Genomic DNA, 22268 nt, shown 5'->3' with positions numbered 1-22268 from the left:
AATGAAAGGGATCCAGGCACTACCGCCTTGAGGACCGAAGCCCCAAAACTGGCTTCCGAGCATACTGCCACATTCACCCCTTAGTGCTTAGCAAGGTATGTAGCGTCGACCATGTCATCGCTTTGCAAACATCCAGACACAGTAAGGTAGTCTCCACCCAGGATGTAGTTGTACATCTCGTAGAATGAGCCCACAAGCAAGTAAGCTAAAGTGATGGTCTCCTTCAACCATCTAGCAATTGTGGGCTTGGAAGTCATGAACACAAGCCTCTGTTTACCAAAAAGCACAGTCTGTCTAATATGCAAAAGTCATTTGAGACTTCCAGATAACTAATAAGGACTCTACGCACATCGAGAAGCTAAAAAGGAAGAATTCTTTCCTGGTTCTTCTCTTACCTCTCACTTCGCACTTTCAGTGTTCACTCTGGCGGTTCCTCTTCAACTTCCATCCCACTTTCAGTTGGTGTCCCCCAAGGTTCTGTCCTTGGACCACTCCTCTTCTCCATCTATACCTCTTCCCTTGGTACCCTGATTTCATCTCATGGCTTTCAATACCATCTTTATGCAGATGACTCTCAGATCTACATCTCCAACCCCTGAAATCTCAACCGTAAATCCAGGACAAAATCTCATCCTGCTTGTCTGACATTGCTTCTTGGATGTCTCAACGCCATCTGAAGCTAAACATGACTAAAACTGAACTTCTCATTTTTCCTCCTAAATCCACCTCCCCTCTTCCTTCTCTATCTCTGTTAATGGCTCGCACATCCTCCTTGTCTCCTCGGCTCATAACCTTGGAGTCGTCTTTGATTCCTCTCTCTTCTTCTCTGCGCATATTCAGCAGATCGCCAAAACCTGTCGTTTCTTTATCTACAACATTAGCAAAATCCGCCCCTTCCTTTCTGAATACGCTACCAGAACCCTTATCCAAACCCTTGTCACCTCTCGTTTGGATTACTGCAATTTACTTCTCACTGGTCTTCCTCTCAGCCCTCTCTCTCCTCTCCAGTCCGTCCAAAATTCTGCAGCACGACTTATTTTCCGCCAAAATCGTTAAACCCACACTAGCTCACTCCTCAAGTCACTTCACTGGTTCCCTGTCCACTTTCGCATACAATTCAAACTTCTCTTACTGACCTTTAAATGTATTCATTCTGCAGCTCCCCATTACCTTTCCACTCTCACCTCTCCCTACATCCCTCCCCGTGAACTCTGCTCACTGGACAAATCTCTCTTGTCTTCCCTCTTCTCCTCCACCGCTAACTCCAGGCTTTGTCCCTTTTCCCTCGCAGCACCTTATGCCTGGAATAGACTTCCTGAGCCTGTACGTCTAGCTCCATCTCTACCTGTTTTCAAATCTAAGCTGAAAACTCACCTTTTCACCACTGCTTTTGGCTCCTAGCTACTACTCAATTGCCTCCCCTTGTTCCTTCTCACCCAGTACTTCCCTCATTGTCTGTCTGTATTATTTTTAGATTGTAAGCTCTATTGAGCAGGGACTGTCTCTCTATGTCAGGTGTTCAGTGCTGCGTGCGTCTGGTAGGTTGACAAAATGATGGGGTCAGATTGCATACATCCAAGGGTACTGAAGGAACTTAGGGAAGTTCTGGCAGCTCTGCTGGTTTTTCGATGCTTCTCTAGAGTCAGGAGTGGTTCTGGAGGACTGGAGAAGAGTAGCTATGATCCCTTCTCCACAAAAGTGGAAGGAAGAGGTTAGGAACTACAGGCCAGTAAGTTTGACTTATGTGGTAAGTAAATTAACGGAAACACTTTTAAAACAGAGAATAGTAAAGTTTTTGGAATCCAATGAATTACAGGACCCGAGGCAACATGGTTTCACCAGAGGCAGGCCTTGTCGGACAAATCTGAGTTATTTCTTCGACTGGGTGTCTAGAGAGCTGGCCTCAAGGGAGAACGCTAGATGTGGCGTATTAAGATTTTAGCAAAGCCACTGACATGGTTCCTCATAGACAGCCAATAAATAAACTAAGTGCCCTCAGTATGGGTCCTAAAGTGACTGACTGGGTTAGGAACTGGTTGAGTGGAAGGTGACAGAGGGTAGTGGTAAATGGAGCTCATTCTGAGGTGTGCCACAAGGTTTGGTTGTTTTTAACATTTTTGTAAGTGATATGCTGAAGGGCTGTTTGGTAAGGTTTATCTCTGCAGATGATAGCAAAATCTGTAATAGGGTAGCCTCCCCTGATGGTGTGGATAACATGAGGAAGGTCTTAGCAAAGCTAGAAGAATGGTCTGGAATTTGGCACCTTAGATTTAATGCTAAAAAAATACAGAGTCTTGTACTTGGGCTGCAAAAACACAAGGGAACGGTACAGTTTAGGGGGTGAAGAAATTTTGTGCATGAAAGAGAAGCGGGACTTGGGTGTGATCATATATGATGATCTTAAGATGGCCACAAAGAAAGAAAAGGCAACAGCGAAAGCTAGAAGGATGCTTGGGTGCAAAGGGAGAGGACTAGCCAGTAGGAAAAAGGTGGTGATGTGCCCCTGTACAGGACTCCGGAGAGACCTCATTTAGAATATTGTGTACAGTTCTGGAGATCACATCTTCAAAAAGATATAAACAGGATGGAGCCAGCCCAAAGGGCAGCTACTAAAATGGTCTTAGTCCTAAAGCGCATGAGAACGGACTTAAAGAACTCAATAAATATACTTTGAAAGAAAGGTGGGAGAGGGGAGATATGATAGAGTCATTTAAATACTTATGGGGCATAAATGCACAGGATGTGAGTCTCTTTCAATTGAAAGAAAGCTCAAACAAGGGGGCACAGGATGATGACTCAGAAACGACCTGAGGAAATACTTCTTCATGGAAAGGGTGGTGAATTCATGGAATGGCTTCCCAGTGGAAGTGGTGGAGATGAAAACAGTATCTGAATTCAAAAGAGCTTGTGATAAGTACATAGGATTTCTGAGGGAGTGATAGGGAGAATAGATGGCATGGATAGGCAGACTGGATGGCCTTATGGCAGTGATGGCGAACCTATGGCACGCGTGCCAGAGAGGGCACGCAGAGCCCTCTCTGTTGGCACGTGCGCCGTCGCCGGTCCACCCGCCCTCCCTCCCACCAAGCACCAGGCCACCCGCCCGCCGTCCCTCCGAGCATCAGGGCCCCCCCTCCTCCGAAATTTAAAAGGCATACCTGGTTGGGGTTAAAGTGGCGTCGGCAGCGAGAAGTGTGTTGTTTGCTCGGCGTGCCTTCGGCCTTCCCTTCTGTCTCTCAAGCTCTGGTCCCGCCCTCATTTCCTGTTTCCACAAGGGCAGGACCAGAGCTTGAGAGACAGAAGGGAAGGCCGAAGGCGTGCCGAGCAAACAACATACTTTTCACTGCCGACGGCGCCTTAACCCCGACCAGGTATGCCTTTTGAATTTCGGAGGGGGGGGGAGGGAGGCCTGATGCTGGATGCTGGGTGGGAGGGAGGCATGCCTGATGCTGGGTGCTGGGTGGGAAGGAGGGAGGCCTGAAGCTGGGTGCGAGGGAGAGAGGGAGGCCTGATGCTGGGTGCGAGGGAGAGAGGGAGGCCTGATGCTGGGTGGGAGGGAGAGAGGGAGGCCTGGTGCTGGGTGGGAGGGAGGGAGACCTGGGGCTTGGTGGGAGGGAGGGAGGCCTGGTGCTGGGAGGGAGGCCTGTCTGGTGCTGGGAGGGCAGGGGGAGAGGAGGATGGCTGGACATGGGTGGCTGGAGGGGAGAGGAGGGTTGCTGGACATGGATAGAGGGCAAGAAATGAAGAAGAAAGGAGGAAAGTAAAGAAATAAATGGAAAGGAAGCCGTGGAAACGGAGTTAAGAGAACAGATAGAGAGCAGCAGAACCAGAGACTAGGACCAATATGGATAGAAAAACAAAATCACCAGACAACAAAGGTAGAAAAAAATCATTTTATTTTCATTTTAGTGTTTGGAATATGTCCAATTTGAGAATTTACATCTGCTGTCCTATGTTGCACTGGGTATACTGGAGCTGTAACAGCTTACAGAAATGATTTATAATGAAAATCATGTTATTTTTTTCTCCTATACTAGTATAATATTTTCAATGATGTCTGTTTATATGTGCCATGGCTGGTGTAAGGGGTGTGGCTATCATAGGGGTGGAGTCATATGTGGTGACCCCGCCCATAATGAGTACTGGCACCTGTTATTCAGGTTAAATTGCCCTGTTGGCACTTTGCGATAAATAATTAGATTTTTGATTGCTGTTTGGGCACTCGGTCTCTGAAAGGTTCGCCATCACTGCCTTATGGTCTTTATCTGCCTATATTTTTCTATGTTTCTGTTGATCCCACACCCTGCAACTGACTTGACTGAGAAGATGAATCTGTTGAATCAGCTTCAACCTCCTGTGCTCAATAAGGAAGGTCCCCTCCCATGCTGTGTGATGCATCTCAAATACTGGAGGAGAGAACTTAAAACACAGTGAAGTTTGCAGTGGTTCAGTTTCCATGCTGTGTCGAATAGAATGCCCAGATACTCTAGCATCTGCGATAGAGTTTTCACCCAACCCAATGCCTGCAGAAGACGGACAACTTTGTCCATCCCAGACATGTTGTCCAAATAGGACGACGCATGAATGAATCGGTTGTTGAGATACAGGTGAACTCTGATTCCCTGGGGCCAAAGGAATGACGCCACCGCCACCACCACCATAACCTTGATAAATATTCTTGGAGCCGTGACAAGACAGAAGGGCTAAGCCCTGAACTGGAAGTGATGGTCCAGCACCGCAAAACATAGAAACCTCTGATAAGGCGGCCATATGCGTACATGAAATACGCCTCCTTGAAACTCACCATCCTCAGAGAAATTCTCCCGCTTGAACAGAGACTATGATTGCTCTTAGTGTCTCTATTCAAAAGTAGGACACCCAGACAGTGGTTTAAACCTTTGAGATCTAAGACTAGACGAAAGTTGCCTTCCTTCTTTGGGACAATGAAGTAGACTATCTGCCTTGTCCATGTTCAGCCTGGGGAACTGGAACAAAGGTCTGGAGCACCAACAAGGAATCTACGGTGGCCTGAACCTCCATCAACTGGATTCCCTTTCGACAAGGAGACTGCAAGAAGAGAACAACAATCTGTCAGAAGAACTCCACTTGAAACCTTCTGTAAGAATATCCAGAACCTACTAGTCTGATGTGATTTTGGCCCACTCCACCCGAAATTCCTGAAGACGTCCTCCCACTGGAGGAAGAGAAGACTGGACCAGCCTCTCATCCTTGCAAAGCTCTGGAGGCACCGGGTGCTCTGACTGAGAGGAAGACTGGCATACCTGAAAGTGGGACTTCTGACCGGCCCGGTACCGTCTGCTGTCTCAAAATTGAGATGAAGAGCCCCCTGAAGTCAGACAACCAGAGGCTTTCAGCTTATCGTCCTGCAACTGCTGTGGCTTAGTTTCCCCCAGTTCTTTCACCAAGTTACTGAGATCTTCTCCAAATAGCCACTTGCCCCAAAAGGGCAGTTTAATTAGAAGTGACTTTGATACTGCATCAGCTGCCCAATGCCACAACCAGAGTGGCCAATGTGCCATGACAGCCAAAGACATGCTGCGGGCCATAACCTGTAGCATGTCATAAATAGCAAACACCAAGTGGGCCAATCCTGCTTCCAGCTGGTCGTTATGGCGCCCATCTTGTGTTGCCGACTGCTGGTGACACTTCATGCACGCTCTTGCCACAAACGAGCTGAACACAGTTGCATGAAGGCCCAAAGAGGCCACTTCAAAGACTTGTTTCAGCGAGCCTTCTACCTTCCTATCCTGTAGGTCTTTTAGGGCAATGCCTCTTTCCAACAGCAAGGTGGTCTTCTCAGTCACCACCGTAACCAGAGAGTCCACCCCTGGAAGCTGCAATTTATCTTTCTCCTCCAGAACTAACAGGTAGAGACATGGCTCTTCTCACTCTCACCCCTGTGGCTGGTCAACCCATTCTGCTGTAATCAGGTCCTGAATGTCTGGATGAATCACAAAGGCCTTAGAAGAACCTCTAAGCTCCTCGTGATCAACGAAGATAGAACTTTCGAGTCCGAAGCAGATGGCTCCTCAATGGAAATAACTGTCAGTGCCTCAAATAAGAGTACCGAGTTCCTCTTCATGAAACAACCTCAGTACTTGTGAATCATCCCCTTCCTCAGAAGGGAGCTCTCCCTCCTCTAGCGGTTCCTTCAATGATGGCTCTTCTGAATAGACCGAGGCCACATCAGAAGCAGAGATATCCTCATCTACCCACTTCTAGAGCTCTAAACAAGCTCTCTTAAGAGCTGGAGGGGCAGTGGAGCAAGAAACTGAAGCACCCTGCAGCAACTCTGACTGTCCCTGCTTCAGTAAATAGGCCTGGTGTAAGAACAATATAAACTCCAGGCCCTGAGGCTCTAAAACAGTGGCTGTGCTCCATGTGGACAGACAGAGGCTGCTCCTCACTGCCAGTCGGCCCTGCCAAAATGTGCCCATTCCCGCACTCTCCTGCATCAAATGCGCACCAGCCTTGCCAGAGAGCCCAAAGACCCTGGCATATTGGGATGCTGCTCCACAGTCAAAAGATGTGCTGCTGCCACCGGCCATTTCCTCTGTGCCCGCAAGATTCCCAGCTTGCATGCACTGCAATACCCAAACGCCGGCAGGAACACTGCTTAACTGCCTCCGCAGGAGTCATCATTCAACCCAACTGTCACAAACACAGCACATGTCCCAAGCGGTGAGTCAGGATACCTCTCCTGCACCAAGTAGAACTTGCAGCCCACCAAGCAGTTGAGTCTAACTTTAGTTGGATTTACCAATGCCTGCTGCTTCCCACAAGCTCACAGTCTGCACAGGCCTTACCACATATGAGAAAGGCTCAGTACTGTGTCCCACGTTCTCCAGCCATAGGATGTTGTGCTGGCAAAGGAGAGCTCAACAGGAAAAAGGAGACAGGTGAGTGGAGAGAAGAAGTAAATTCACAGGGCACCACAGATTGGGATCTGAAGATTTCCAGATATGGCTCTGCAGACTGAAGCCACCCACAAAGCTCAACTGGGGACTAGCTGATCAACTGGACCAGGAGCAAAGCACTCAGAACCAGAAGCTGAAAAGTGTGTCCATCCACCTGCTGCAGATAGAGAACTGAAAACTGATCTGAGACATACTCCCATGGCATCCAGTCCAGCTCCTCAATATTTTCTATCTCCACCTGCTGGTTGATGGACACAACTATCTCATAGATTCTGGAATAGTGGAAAGCTACATAATGGAAAGGTCAGTAGCGGAGTGCCTCAGGGATCCATTCTGGAGCCAATTCTGTTCAATATATTTGTGTGCAATACTGCCAAAGTGTCAGAAGGAAAAGTATGCCTTTTTACAGATAACATATGATTGGCAACAGAGTGAACACCTCAGGAGTAGAATGCATGAGAAGTGATCTATAAAAATTAGAAGGTTAGACTAAAGCTTGATAGTTAAGCTTTAATGTGAAGAAAAGTCAGGTGATGCATTTGAGGGTTCCAAAATTCAAAAGACCTGTATACAATAGAAAGTGAGAGGATGACATGTACAGACTAGGAAAGCAACCTCAGAGGTGTCTGAGGATCTCAAGGTGGCAAACAATGCAACAAAGCGGCGACAAAGATCAGAAGGATGCTTAGCTGCACTGAGAGGAGGCTTAACCAGCAGGAAAAAAAAAGTTACAATGCCCCTGTATAAGACATTGTTCAGTTTTGGGGGCTGTATCTTGCCAAGGATGTAAAAAGACTCAAAGCTGTTCAGAGAAAAGCAACCAAAATGGTACGGGGTCTGCGCCAGAAGAGACTTGAAAAACTATACCCTGGAGGAGAGGAGGAACAGAGGAGATACAATACAGACATTAAATTCCTGGAAGATAAGGGACAAAAAATCCTGCACCAAGAAAATGGAGAAACTATAGAACATTAAATAAAGTTGTAGGGAGGGAAACCTAAAAGCAACACCAGGAAACACTTTTTCAAGGAGGTGGTAGATGCCTGGAATGCTCTTCCATGAGAGGGTGGGATTGTGACAGAATTCAAAAAGACATGGGATAAACTCAGAGGTTCCCTTTATTGCAAGAAGATGCATTAAAAGTAAGGAGCATTTCCTTTTTCTTTTTTTAAAAACTTTATTTGTATTGTAACCATAATACAATCAAATATAAATGCTCTATAACAATATAAACTGCTTAGAAAATCTTAGAAAACTTAGGGGCCCTTTTACTAAAGCTTAGCGTGCACTAACAGAATTAGCACACGCTAAGTGCTAAGTTGTCCATGGCTTCTTGGCATTTAGTGCGCCCCTTAGAAAATCCCCCCCCCCCCCCTTCAACTCTAGTAAAACAGAAAATGGGAATATCCCAGACTACTACCACTACTTATCATTTCTATAGCGCTAGTAGACGTATGCAGTGCTGTACACATCAACATGAAGAGACAGTCCCTGCTCGACAGAGCTTACAATCTAATTAGGACAAACAGATAGAGAGCAGCAGAATCAGAGACTGGGACCAATATGGATAGAAAAACAAAGTCACCAACCATAAAACACAATCAGATAAAAACAAAAGTAAAACAATGAGCAGGATAAAACGCTCAACAACTGAAAGTACACAAGTGCACATGAAATTCAAAGCTAAACAACAAAGAACCCCCTCCCCCTCAAAAAAAAATCCTGAAAATCCTTCTCTGATACCACGACCAAGTGTGCAAGTAGTTTATCAAATTTCAATAACCTCTGCCTTGCTTCTGGACAGTTAGATTGCTCAAATAATCTCCTATATAATAATTTGATCTGCGTCCCTGGATGGCTGGCTGGGTTGTAACCGTATGCCAATGAGGTACTACATAATCAGCTCGCCTCCAGCCTTCCCTTCCCTCTCAGTGTCCCGCTCTCGCGGAAAGAGGAAATTACATCAGAGGAGGGCGGAACACTGAGAGGGAAGGCTGGAGGCAAGCCGAGCCTGCCGTTTTCACTGATGCTGCTGCGACTTCAGGTAAAATAAAAGTTTTAAAGGAAGGGCGGCAGGAAAGAAAGGAGGGCTGTTGTGGGAGAAGAGGGCAGGCAGGTGAGGGCTGGGGCTGAACTGGACTCGGGTGCTTAAAAGGGGGGCAGGTGGTGGTGGGGGCGAGTCACTGGACATGGAGGGGAGAGGAGAATCGCTGGACATGGATGGGATGGGAGGGGAGAGACGAGAAATTGCTTAGATGATAGCCTTCCTAGGGCCTGTTTCATTTTTGGGGAAACAGGCTTTTTTTGCTTGTACATATTGAAAATGTACTTCTCAATAATGTTTGTTATGTAAGCCACATTGAATTTGAATATACTAAAAATACTTCATTTCTCTTCCTGTATTATAAAATCATATTTAGCTACTATAGCAGTTCACATGATGTATATTTTTTCACGGAGAGGGGGGTGGATACGTGAAATGCCCTCCCGCGGGAGGTGGTGGAGATGAAAACAGTAATAGAATTCAAACATGGATGGGATAAACACAAAGGAATCCTGTTTAGAAGGAATGGATCTATGGAATCTTTGCGGACATTGGGTGATGAAGCCAGTATTTTGAGAATAAAACCGGTGCAGGGTGGACTTCTACGGTCAGTGCCCTGAGAAAGGCAGGGACAATTCAAATTCGGATACACATATAAAGTATTACATACCATGTAAAATGAGTTTATCTTGTTGGGCAGACTGGATGGACCGTTCAGGTCTTTATCTGCCGTCATTTACTATGTTACTATATTAATGTCTGTTAACTTTCTATTATGTATTTCTCAATAATGTTTGTCATGTAAGCCACCCTGAACCAGAGTATACTCTCTGGATAATGTGGGATATAAATGTCATAAATAAATAAATAAAATATCTCACAGGGCATTCCTCAAGTGAGAAAGAATAGGGATCTTCCTTGAGCACCATCGCATTGCCACTTTGCAGCAGACCACCGCAACACATGGCAGAATCACTTTAACAATATTTGAGGGCACAGAAGCTTGAGACAGATGCAAAAAAATAAAGTGTAGGGCTGGCTGCCATATGGAAATCTAACATGGTGAAACAAATCCTTGCACAATTCTCTCAGAAATGACAGATAGCAGTACATTTCCACTAGATGTGTATATAGGTGCCTTCTCACCCATATCCTCTCCAACAGAGATTTCCACAAGAGGGCAAAAACAAGCAATTTGGGACAGAGACACATATCACCTATATAAAGATTTCACCCCATTTTCCACTAAATTTGTTGAGATACAAAGTTGAAAAGCATTCTGGTAGACAGTGGACCAGTCCTGAGCTTTGCAAGAAAGTCTCTCTCCCAATTCAAAATGTGCTTAGTTGTATGCAGACATGCCAAGTCGAAAACATTCGAGGTGTGACACATGCAATCAGGCCCCTCCTCCAGCTCACACGCTTAAGGGGCCCAATCTCACACACTGGCGCTCTCCCCCCGTAATCTGGTACCTTCCTCTCCTCTTTTCTTAAGTTCTTCTTGCAGTGCCGACACCCTCAGCAAGAGCACACTGCTTCAGCCAATCCCAGGTGCCTTCCTTCAGCTTCATCCTGCCCCTGCTGAAGGAAGGCCTCGAAACTGGCTGAACTAGCCTGCTACTGATGAGGGTGCCAGCACTGCACAGATTAATCGGGGCATGAAGAACTTAAGAGGAGAGGTGCTGAATGGGGGGGGGTGCAAACAAGAACACAGATGCTGCATCGTGGAGAAGGGGCAAGGAGGGAGAAAGGTGCTGCATCGTGGAGAGGGGGGCAAGGAGGGAGAAAGGTGCTGCATCGTGGAGAGGGGGCAAGGAGGAAGGTGCTGCATCGTGGAGAAGGAGCAAGGAGGGAGAGAGGTGCTGCATCGTGGAGAGGGGGGCAAGGAGGAAGGTGCTGCATCGTGGAGGGGGGCAAGGAGGGAGAAAGGTGCTGCATCGTGGAGGGGGAGCAAGTTGGGAGAGAGGTGCTGCATTGTGGAGGGGGAGCAAGGAGGGAGAGAGGTGCTGGATCATGGAGAGGGGGAGCAAGAAGGGAGAGAGGTGCTGCATCGGGTACAGGCAAGGAGGGAGGTGCTGGACAGGGAGAGGGGGAGCAAGAAGGGAGAGAGGTGCTGCATCGGGTACAGGCAAGGAGGGAGGTGCTGGACAGGGAAGAGTGATCCAATGAAGAGGGTGCAGAAGAGAAGAGGGGTGCGGCGAGGGAAAGAGATGCTGGGGTTTGGAGGGGCGAAGGACAAGAAAGAAGAGAGATGCCAGGACCTGCAGGGAAAGAAGGAAGAGGGAGAGGTGCTGGTCCTGCAAAGAGGAGACAGAACAGGAGCAAGGGAAGAGAGAGGAACACTTGATGGACCCTGGGGGGGGGGGGGGGCAGAGGGAGGGAAGAGATGCTGGCCTGGAGAGGGAGAGGAGGGAAGGAAAGAAAGAGATGCTGGTACGTGAGGGGAATAGGGACACAGGAGAGTTATGTTGGACAGGGCAAGAATAGGGACACAGAGATGGTGGATGCTCAACATGGCAGAAAGACAGGGGTGATGCTGGGTCAGATAGATAGGGATGCAGACAGAAGATGCATGGTGGACATGGAGAGAAAAGAAGTGTCAAATGGAGAAGGAGACTTTGGAAGACAGTTATGGGAAGAAAGAGAAAAGCAGAAACCAAAGACTAGGACCTACACAGTAAGAAAAATAAAATGAGCAGACAAAAAAAGGTTAACAAAATGAATTTTATTTTCTATTTTTGGAATGTGTATCTACCAGAACAAGTTTTGGACATGGCTAGGACCTGTAAGAAAAAACTCACTTATTGACCTTCAATCTCCAGCACTGCAATGGTAAACCACCACCACCCTCTACCCTTCCAACCCTAACAATAGCTGACTTCTACTATCCTAAGGAATCCTAATCCACCCTTTTAAATTGTCCAGGGGTACAAAATACAACCCGTTCTGTATGCTGTAGAGGGGAGAAATATGCTCTATGAAGCACTGTTATGATTTTTTAATCTATGGATGAATAAGAAGTCATCAACAATCTCACAAGTCTAGATCTCCTGTCTTCCACAGTCCCTCCTGCGATAGATGTCTTCTTAAAAGATGTGCTGGTAGCAGGATATACAGGATACCCCATGCAAATTTTGCTAGCTGTGGCCAGCATGTTTGCTTGTTTTTCCAAAAAATAAAAATACTGTGATCTGCATCAAACATAACAGTCCAGATTATTAACAGGCTTCAAAGAAGAAAGTGACATGGGACAAAGTTTGTCCCAGTCCTCACAGGCTCTGTCCCCATCCCCGTGGGATCTGTTCCCGTCCCCACACCATCCCCGTGGGATCTGCCCCCATCCCCATCCCCGCAGTTACTGCAGGTCCCCGTCCCAGTGTCATTCTCTAAACGTTAGTTTTTGATTGATGATCACTCCCAAGAGTTTTAGGCTGTCCGAGAGAGGGTATGTGATCCCATCTATTGTTATATTGGGTATGGTAGTTTGTTTATAGGGTGATGTTACTATCAGGAATTGGGTCTTGTCTCTCTTGAGTTTGAGCTTGAATGCAGTGGCCTAGTTTTCTAGTGTGTTTAAGCCTCTTTTGATTTCCTCTGTGATGTCTTTGATGTCATTTTCAAATGGGATAAAGATGGTCTCGCATAACTCCCCACAATGTAATCCATAACTGAGTTGTAACAAACTGTATTTCCATCTTCATAACGTATTGTAAGCCACACTGAACCCGCAAAAAGGTGGGAAAATGTGGGATACAAATGCAATAAATAAATAAATAAAATAAATGGTCACATCGTCAGTGTAGACGAATGGATTTAGACCTTGGTTGTTGAGTTTTTTTGACTAATGGGTCATCATGATGTTGAATAGGATCGGAGAGATGGAGGAGCCCTGTGAGACTCCTGACTGTGCTATTCAGGTAGAGGATAGTTCATTTTTCATTTTGACTTGGTAAGATTTCATGGTCATAAATCTCTCAAACCATTTCAGTACAGCCCCACTTATGCTGATTTTGTTGAGAATTCTGATTAAGATGTAGTGATCAACCATGTTGAACTACAGTAGTTGTATATTTCTGCCCTGGCTGATTTCTCTTCTGAAGTAGACGATCAGTGTGGTAAGTGTAGTTTCTGTGCTGTGGCAAGATCTGAAGCCTGATTGAGAGTCATGTAGTATTGAGAAGTTGTTCACATATTCGGTGAGTCATTTGACTATACTTTCTAATATATTGGCAATGAGGGGTATGGAGGCCACTGGTTTCTCATTTTTGACACTGCTTTTGCTTGATTTGGGATTTTTGGGGCTAGGCACCAGGATAATGCTCCTCTTTTCCTTAGGGCAGATGCCGATGGTTAAAAGGTTAGCTAGGTTGGCTGTACTGCTTTCTAGGAAGTGGGCGGGAGGTTCTTTTAGCAAGTAGCTGGGGCATGTGTCTAGTGAGCAGTGGGATTTGGTAGTTTTTAGAAGCAGTTGCTGGACTAGAGCCATGGTTGGGGGAGAGAATGATGATCATGTTCTGTCGACTTTGAATGGTTCGTCACTTCTGGTGAGTTCATCCAAAAACAAATCAAGATCTGGGACATCTTTTTGCAAGGAGGCTCTCGTCGATATTATTTTATTTTCAAAATAGTTGGCTAGTTCTTCTGCTCCCTGTGAGTTTTCTGATCCGCTTGTCTGTTGGTCTGTAGAAATAAGTGTGTTGATTATGTTGTAGAGTTTTTTTGTATTTTTCTAGTCGGCTCCAATTAGTTGTTTGCAGTAGTGAAATTTGATTTTCCTCAGTTTCGTTTTGTAGTGCCTGATTTCAGATTTCCATTTCGTTTTGTCGTCTGTTTTGTGTTTCTGAAATAGTCTTTCTAATTTTCTGCATTCTCTTCTGTGTTCCATTAGATCATTGTTGTACCATGGATTCACCTTGTTTCTGGCAGTTCTCTTTGTTTTCAGGGATGCTATATTGTTGAAGACAGTCTGGCATCTGTCCTCCCAGCATGATAAGAATTGTGTGGTGTTGTAGGAGGGAGACCAAGAATTGGAGTAAATGTTGGTCCAGAAGGTATCTTTGTTGATTCTGCATCGGGATTTGTAAGTTATTTGGGTGGTTTAGTTTAGGGGAAGCGCCAGTACAGGGGCGCGAGTAGTTTGAAATAGTCAGACCACAGTGTTTCTTATCATTTTATGTCGTTTTGCGTTAGGTAGTGTGTTTCTCTGAATCTGTGTGCTATAAGGTCGAGAGCGTAGACTATGTTGTGGGTTGGTTGAGAGGTTGGATATTGGAAGTTCCATTGTTGAAGGAAGCTGAAGGAACATTCTTTAGTGTTTACATCATTTGTGTTATCTAGGTATCGGTTTAAGTCTCCGAGAAACAGTTATGTTGGAGGGGATATGAATGAGTTGGAGATGAAGTCCGAATTACTGATGGGTTTCTGACCATTTTCCTGGTGGTCTATAGAACAGGATGCAGTATAGTTGGTCTTTAAGGTGTTGTTTTGTATTGTGCATGATAGTATTTCGAGTTGGGGAGAGCTGAATTTGGAGATAAGTTCTGTTTTGAGGAAGGATTTGAAGATCACTGTTATTCTGCCTCCTTTATTTTCTTTCTCTCGTAGTGTGTATGATTTTGTACCCTTGGGGGCATATGTCGTTTAAGATGGGGTTGTTTTCGAGTCGAATCCAGGTTTCTGTGATTAAAAGGGCTCCTAGGTTTTCCTCCTCAATCCAGTCTCCGATAGTTTCTTTTTTGATTACTACTGATCTGGCATTTATATATGCGATTGGTATTGGTGGGTAGCTGGGGTTGACATGTTGCTGCAGCAAATTTTAATGAGGTTATGTGTGCCAGATTTGTGTGATTTTTTTTTTCTTTTTGCCTTCTCGTTTCTGTGGGGTTGGTCTGCAGATGGCATTGTATGGTATTGTGAGGTCGGTGATGTGGGTGTGTGTTGAAATGCAATTGACATATGTATGGGATATGATTGGGATGTTGTATGTGTTGATTGTGTGGTGGTAAGGAGTGCTGGAGGTGGAGGAAGTGAGTAGTAGTGTGAGTAGGATGAATTTGAGGTACATGTATTTATTAGTTCTGGTGTCAGACATTTTCGGCGATGAGTTTTGTTGATATTCTTGAGCTGAGGGATTTGTTGTAGGGGTAGTAACATCAGTTAGGGTCAGGGCTATCGTTAATTTGTCCTAGGTTGTTGGGCGGAAGGAAGTGGGTGGGAATGGAAGCCGGGGTTAATTTACTTTTAATTTAACAAACATTTCTGTTGAGGATAGTTAAGAGTTTAGGAGGATTTTGGTACATAAGAATTTAGAAGAATTTTGGTACAAAGTTATATATTTCTTGAGCAGTTATGGTACAGAGTTACATGTTTCTGGAACAAAACCTTTTTGGTACAAACTTACATATCTCTTGACAATTTTTGGTACAAAGTTCTTGAGAAGTTTCTTGAGAGATTTTGGTACAGAGTTGCATATGTCTAGAACAGAAAGTGTCTGTTACATACCGTTACCTAGAAGTCCTACTTACTTTCCTACTTCGATGTGGAATTCTAGTTTCTAGTAAAATTGCTAAACAATGTGGTTTGTATTTGGACCAATACTTCTCGGTATATAATGAAGGGTCTGTTTCATACCGTTACCTAGAAGTCCAGCTTACTTTCCTGCTTCGGTGTGGAATTCTGGTTTGTAATAAAATTGCCAAACAATGTGGAATATATTTGGGCTAATATTTCTCGGTGCAGTCTTAACATTCAGATGGACATAAACAAGTTCTCTTAAACCTTGGAGCAGGGTGATCAGTTTACATATAACTCTGCGCAGGATGAAAAACCTTTTCACTTGAAGAGGGTGTACGATGTAAGAGGTGAGAAGTTTTTGTATTACCTCTTGCTCTGGAGTGCAGTGTTACGAGCAGGAATATAATATCGGTTACGAATGTCCTGGGCTGTCCTGTTGGTCTCAACAGGATCCTGTTAGGATTTTTGTGGGGCTGTAGGTGAGGGACAAGCTGGGCTGGCTCTATTGTCTCTTCTTCTCCCAAACAGTGATGGTTCTGGGCGCTCAGACATCTGCGCGCCTCTCCGCTCTTGCTCCTGTGCTCTCCTCCAATCATCCGTTTTCCCCTTCTCGTCACACCGATTTGGCACTGCTCCCTCCTTTGCTGCCCCTGCACGCCTCCCTTTAGTGAAAGGGTAGGAGGCTGTGAGTGGCTGGCTGAGACATGGGGGCATCTGTGCTTTAGCTCTTGGGTGTTGTGGTGATCCGGCACAGTGCTTGTACTCCTCTCATCTATCTGAGGATTGTCCAAGGCTCTGGGTTCTCTAATATATCATATAGGCAGAATATCATCTTACACTGTCTGAGGATATGACTCAATTCAACAATTCCTCAAAGGGATTAGGTGCCCCCATATGCCATATTTTGAGAGGATTCCCCAAGGAACATTTTCACTTATGACAAAACTTAAATAAAACTTTCATACCATAAAGAAATTAAAAAAAAAAAAAAAAGAGAGACGGCACAGAGGGGGTACATTGCACCGAACATCAGTCACAACCCTAGAAACAGGGAGGGGGGAGGAGGTTAACTTCCACAGATCTTGCAGGTTCAATCCTGGCCATCATTCTGGCAGACTAAATCTGTCATCATTTACTATATTACTATGTTTATACCCTCCCTACAGATAAAAGTACGCACCCTTGAGTTTGAATAGCTGTTATGACCAACTGTTTTGCTCTGACTGCATTGTTATTTGCCATCCAACAGGAGCTACCACCCTAAGTGACTATCTAATCTGCTTAATAGTTAAACCAGCCCTGGCAGTCTGTGGTGAGGGAAAAAAAAAAGGAAGAGTTGATTTCACATCACACTTTAGAATAATTATGATTTGTTCAAAACTCAGGGAAAATAAGAAAATCAGCCATATTTATTTATTTATTGGATTTGAGGAGAAAAGTTGAGCCATTGAAAGCTAAGAGCTTCTTAAGCCACGCTAGCGATTTCTGTGTGGCAAATGATAGGAAGCCTATTCAATTCCTATGAGCTTCCTCTCATTTGCAGAGCAGGAATCGCTAGAGCAGCTTTGTAAAAGAAGCCCTAGTTAGTACTGTGCACAGAAGGCAAGGACTAAGTTCACTTTCAATATTTTGATTACAGGTGTACTTTCCACATTCTCTTTTATCCACGGTAAACTGAAATTATTTATTTAATGTCATGTGTTCCTGAATGTTCTAATTAATGCATTGTTTGATCTAACACTTCACAATATGGAAGACAAAACTAAAGCTAAAAAAAAAACCTTTAAAAAAATTACATTTATGAACTACTGCCACACCTTTCTAAGAAAAACATTTGCCATCAAAATAGAAGAAAATTATTTTCATTCCACAACTTCTGAACTATTAAACAGTAACTCTAAATTTAACAACCCCCTCCAAATTAAAGAATAATAGACATACCATATCCCTGTGCTCCAAGTTAGCATTGTTGTTAAGTAGTTCCTTTACAATATCTACATGCCCTTCTTTAGCAGCTGAAATAAGAGCAGTCCAGTTATCCTACAGGAAGAAAAAACATTTAGCACATTAAGACATAGTCTCAAATAAAAAATAATTTACAGCAAAAGAGAAAATACTTATAATTTACATACCAAGTGATCGTACCAAGTTGTCATTGAAACAGAGTAGTTTGCTGAAAGCTACAAAGGCACAACTCCTTGTAAATATTGCAAGAGACAGATTAATCTGTTTACTGTGCCTCAGAGTGATTTTACTAATGATCATGTACACCCACTACACCCACTGCAAAATTATATGATATGGGTATCTGGTCAAATCATATGATGCAATAATGTTCTCTGCCAGTACTTGCTCTGACATTTTTTTAAATTAACATTCTGCACAGCAGAAGAAAAAGGATGATTTAACAAACACAGATTTTTTTTTTAATTCCTAAGAATAACTGTTACAACTATTTTAAAAAAAATCATACATCTTGGCAGTGTCAGCTAAGCCACACTGAGCCCACAAATAGGTGGGAAAATGTGGGATACAAATGCAATAAAATAAATAAATAACAACACAGAAAGTTACTTGAATTATTTAGAATGAAAAATTAGCTTTGCAGGAATCACGGCAAGTGAAATCTTCAACTCCCTCTCCCAATCCACTGGAAAAGAGGTAATAAAACCTTTTTTTTTCCCCAGCCCTCAGCAGTAATTTCCTGCAGTCCTTTCTACCACTGTTTTAAAGAAGTTTTAACAGGGTTCATTTTGTGCTCAGAGTCAATATGGTTGGGTTGTGTGCCCCTGTTTCTACTCAGTGCATATGCAATGCACATATCATCTGTCCTTTGCCCCACTGTTAACACATTTGATATCGCAAGGGAAGAATAATTCTATAAATGGGGAATTTCCTTATTGCAAATGCTGTTGTATTAATTCTGTTGGACTACAGCGGCGGTAATCTACTAATACTTTTAAATATGCAAAACACAAAATAGTAGAACTTAAAGCGAGAGTGTCTGATACTTCCAATTGGGTATACCTGATACACAGTTCTCAATGATTGTCAAGGGAAAATCTCATAAGGTCACCGGAGCGTTAGTTCATACCACCAATGAAGGTAGACCCCATTCCATGACAATTATAATCACTGACTCACCCCCAACCTACCTATGTTTTTGATTTTTTCTTTTTTTTATATTTTTATGAATTTTTTTACTTTATATCTCTGTTCCCATATATTGGATCACTTGTTAGATGGTATACATAATGTCGCGACTGCGCTTAACATTTCATCACAACAGGGGTATTTTGTCCAACACTTATCTGTGTGTCCAGATACTGGTGCTGCCCCTTGACAGGTGCCTGTTTCGCTCTGTAAGGCTTTCTCAAGGGATAAGCACACTCCGGACCTGTGAAAGTTAAGTATAACACCGTCAGCAAATCCGTCTATAACTGTACTCTAGCATAAATCATCATGTCACATGGCTTGCAGACTTTCAACCTCCTCGTCAGCATTCAGCTCTTAGAGCCTAGTGGCGGCAGCATCATATAAACATCCCCGGTACCGAACATATCCGGTTTCCAGTCACATAAATCACCCCAATGGATATATGTAGTCAACCCCCTTGGTTCCAGGGTGTCTAAATGGTAAATCCAGAAAGTTTCTTGCTGGAGTAGTTTTCTATTCCGATCCCCGCCCCTATACATTGGGGTGACATGGTCAATTACCATGCATCTAAGGGAGTCTGCTGAATGGTTGTTTCGTATGCAGTACTGAACCAGCGGTGCTCCTACATTCTGCGCTGAGATCTGGGATCAGGGATCTGCTTGACCTCCAGATATACACTCTATTACACGGACAAATGATGTAATATACAATGTATGGAGTCCGACATGTGGTATGATGTGGTATGATGTCTAAGCCGGTATGTCCTGTCATTGTGCTTGAAACTTTCAGCTTCAATAGTTGAAGCACATGTTTTACAGTTGGTCTTGTTGCATTTGGCGTGGCCTGTGATAAGAACCGTAGACTGTACATCCCCACAAGGTAGTTCCGCAGGACTTAATATCTCCTTTAAATTCCTTGCATGTGAAAATGCAGTTCTTATCCGATGTTGCACGAACAATGGGTGGGATCTCATCATGTCCCAATGCTGCCTAATGATATGAGCTGCCCTCTCTCCACCTGGGGCAAACCTCATAACAAAAGTCACGACTGGGTCAGCTGTTACATCCTGCTGTTTAGTTTGTAAAAGCAAATCCCTGTTGTATTTCGCACGGAGGTATGCATTCCTCAAGGTCTTCTGTGGGTATTTGCATTGTATTAGCTTCTTACTAAAATCAGAAGCTTGGCATTTAAAGTCAGTATCTGACAAACAGATCCGTTTAAACTGTAAGAGTTGTGAAAAGGGAAGACTATCTCATAGCGCTCTGGGATGACAGCTGCTATATTGAAGTATAGTGTTCCTGTTTGTTGGTTTCATGAACACTTTTGTGGTAAACATGTCCTGTGTTAGATGCACCTCCACATCTAAAAAATGAATGGAGGGGTCAGAAAGACAGTGTGAACTGTATCCTGGAATGACAGCTGTTCAACCAACTGTGAAACGCTTTCAGCTCTGTAGAATTCCCATTCCACAGCATAAAGACGTCATCAATATAGCGTCGCCACAAGAAAATTTTTGATCCAAACGGGGACTCCGCTAGCCATTCGTCCTCAAATGCAGTCATGAATAAATTCGCTAGTGTCGGGGCAAATGTGGCACCCATGGCAACTCCAGAAGTTTGCAAGAATAATTGGTCTTGAAATTGAAAAAAATTCTTGCATAATGCGACTTCCGTAAGTCTCAGTAAAAACACTGTGGGAACCTCATGAGGTCTGGGACGTTCATCTAATACACACCGAATGACATTCAGTAGCTCATCTTGGGGAATCATGGTGTATAATGATTTGATGTCTAATGTCACCATCAATATCGGGGTCTCAGGTAAATGGACTTCCTGTAATACATTTAAAAAGTGTGTTGTGTCCTTTATGTAAGTCACTTCTGGGCACAAAATCCTTTAGAAATATGTCCACGTACATTGACAGTGGTTCAAGTAGGGAACCCCTTGAAACCATGATAGGTCTCCCCGGAGGATTCACTGGATCTTTGTGCACCTTCGGTAATATGTATATTACAGGAATCATTGGTGTTTTGTTGTTCAAGAATTGGAATTCCTTCCCTATGAGGAACCCTTGCTCAAGGCCCTCTTGGGTGACCTCTTTGATTAAACTTGAGACCTCCTGAGTAAAATCATTGTGCATCTCTTGGTATGCAGAGGTGTTAGCTAGTTGTGATTCAACTTCGGCTCCATATTGTGTCTTGTCTAGAATGACCACAGCCCCTCCCTTGTCGGCACTTTTTATTACGATGTTTGAATCTTTTTTCAGGTCTTGTAAAAGCTTGGCGTTCTGGCTTGCTTAGGTTGTCATGGGTCCTCCGATGTTCGGTATTGTAAAATTTATGAATATCCCGCAATACAAGCTGTTTGAACACGCTTACCACAGGGTCAAGATGAATCAGTGGTATCCATTGGGACTTTTTGTGTACTCGGGAACGTGTCTCCACTAACTCTGAGCCTCCAAAGAAGATCCATAATTGCAAGGTCCGGATGAATTTCTCCAAGTTGATCTGGAATTGAAATGGATTAAATGCCTTTGTCGGCACATATGACAGCCCTTTTGACAATAAGGATGTTTGCGCAGGGGTTAGGGTCGTGCTCTACAAGTTAATAACATTGGTGTCATTCAAAATTGGGAGTGCGTGCGAGGCCACGCCCTGGATTGTCCTCGGCCCCTTGTGTTGCGAGAAGCGCGACCCCCTAAAAAATCTTCCAGGTTGCTGCTCCCTGAGGAGCTGCACCAGTATCTGGACACACAGATAAGTGTTGGACAAAATACCCCTGTTGTGATGAAATATTAAGCGCAGCCGTGACATTATGTATACTGTCTAACAAGTGATCCAATATATGGAAACAGAGATATAAACTAAAAACTTCATAAAAACTAAAAAATTAATAAAAATATAAAAAAAAGTCAAAAACATAGGTAGGTTGGGGGTGAGTCAATGATTATAACTGTCACGGAATAGGGGTCTACCTTCATTGGTGGTATGAACTAAGGCTCCAGTGACCTTATGAGACTTTCCCTTGACAATCATTGAGAGCTGTGTACCCAATTGGAAATATCAGACACTCTTGCTTTAAGTTCTTCTATTTTGTGTTGTATTAATTCTGGCAGCAGTCAAGACCTGTGGACATAACTGCTCAGGGAGCCTACACGAGACAAATAACTTCAAAAGTTGCAATTAGTAGGGATTGGCAGTTGTTTCAAACAAATGTCATTCGATATTAAGAGGGCACATGGGCAATTTTCGCACCATGTTCAGAATATCAGGAAATGTACTATGAGCAAATAGCGAGCATACTTTAAGAAAAGTGTGTTCTGTGTGTGCATATTACATGTTCTTAATGACATTTGTTTCCATCTGAAAAAAAAAGTGAACATAAAAACAAAAAAAAGGATTTCTGGGTGCTCATCCCTACATTATAGCATTTTATGTTCCACTACAGCAGCCCTTCCTGCCAAGTTAAAGTACTTCTGCAGCAATTCATGACCAGAAATGCAGAAATGATCAGTTAATTTATTATGTACATGATCTAGACCAATGGTTTTCAACCCAGACCTCAGGAACCACCAGGCCAGTCGGGTTTTCAGGATACCTACAATGAATATGCATGAAAA

At 44.0% G+C, this 22268-nt stretch overlaps 1 protein-coding gene across 1 annotated transcript in view; it reads right to left on the bottom strand.

Moving 5' to 3' along the window:
* The window catches only part of KIDINS220 (kinase D interacting substrate 220), a 386704-nt gene that overhangs the window by 302616 nt on the left and 61820 nt on the right, over nucleotides 1–22268 (bottom strand). Inside the window, exon 4 of the mRNA XM_030198900.1 lies at nucleotides 17436–17534. Coding sequence (XP_030054760.1) covers nucleotides 17436–17534 — 99 coding nt within the window. The remainder of the gene's footprint in view (nucleotides 1–17435; nucleotides 17535–22268) is intronic.

The sequence above is a fragment of the Microcaecilia unicolor genome, chromosome 3 (assembly GCF_901765095.1).
Source record: "Microcaecilia unicolor chromosome 3, aMicUni1.1, whole genome shotgun sequence".
NCBI lineage: Eukaryota > Metazoa > Chordata > Amphibia > Gymnophiona > Siphonopidae > Microcaecilia > Microcaecilia unicolor.
This window is presented reverse-complemented; position numbering and strand designations above follow the sequence as displayed.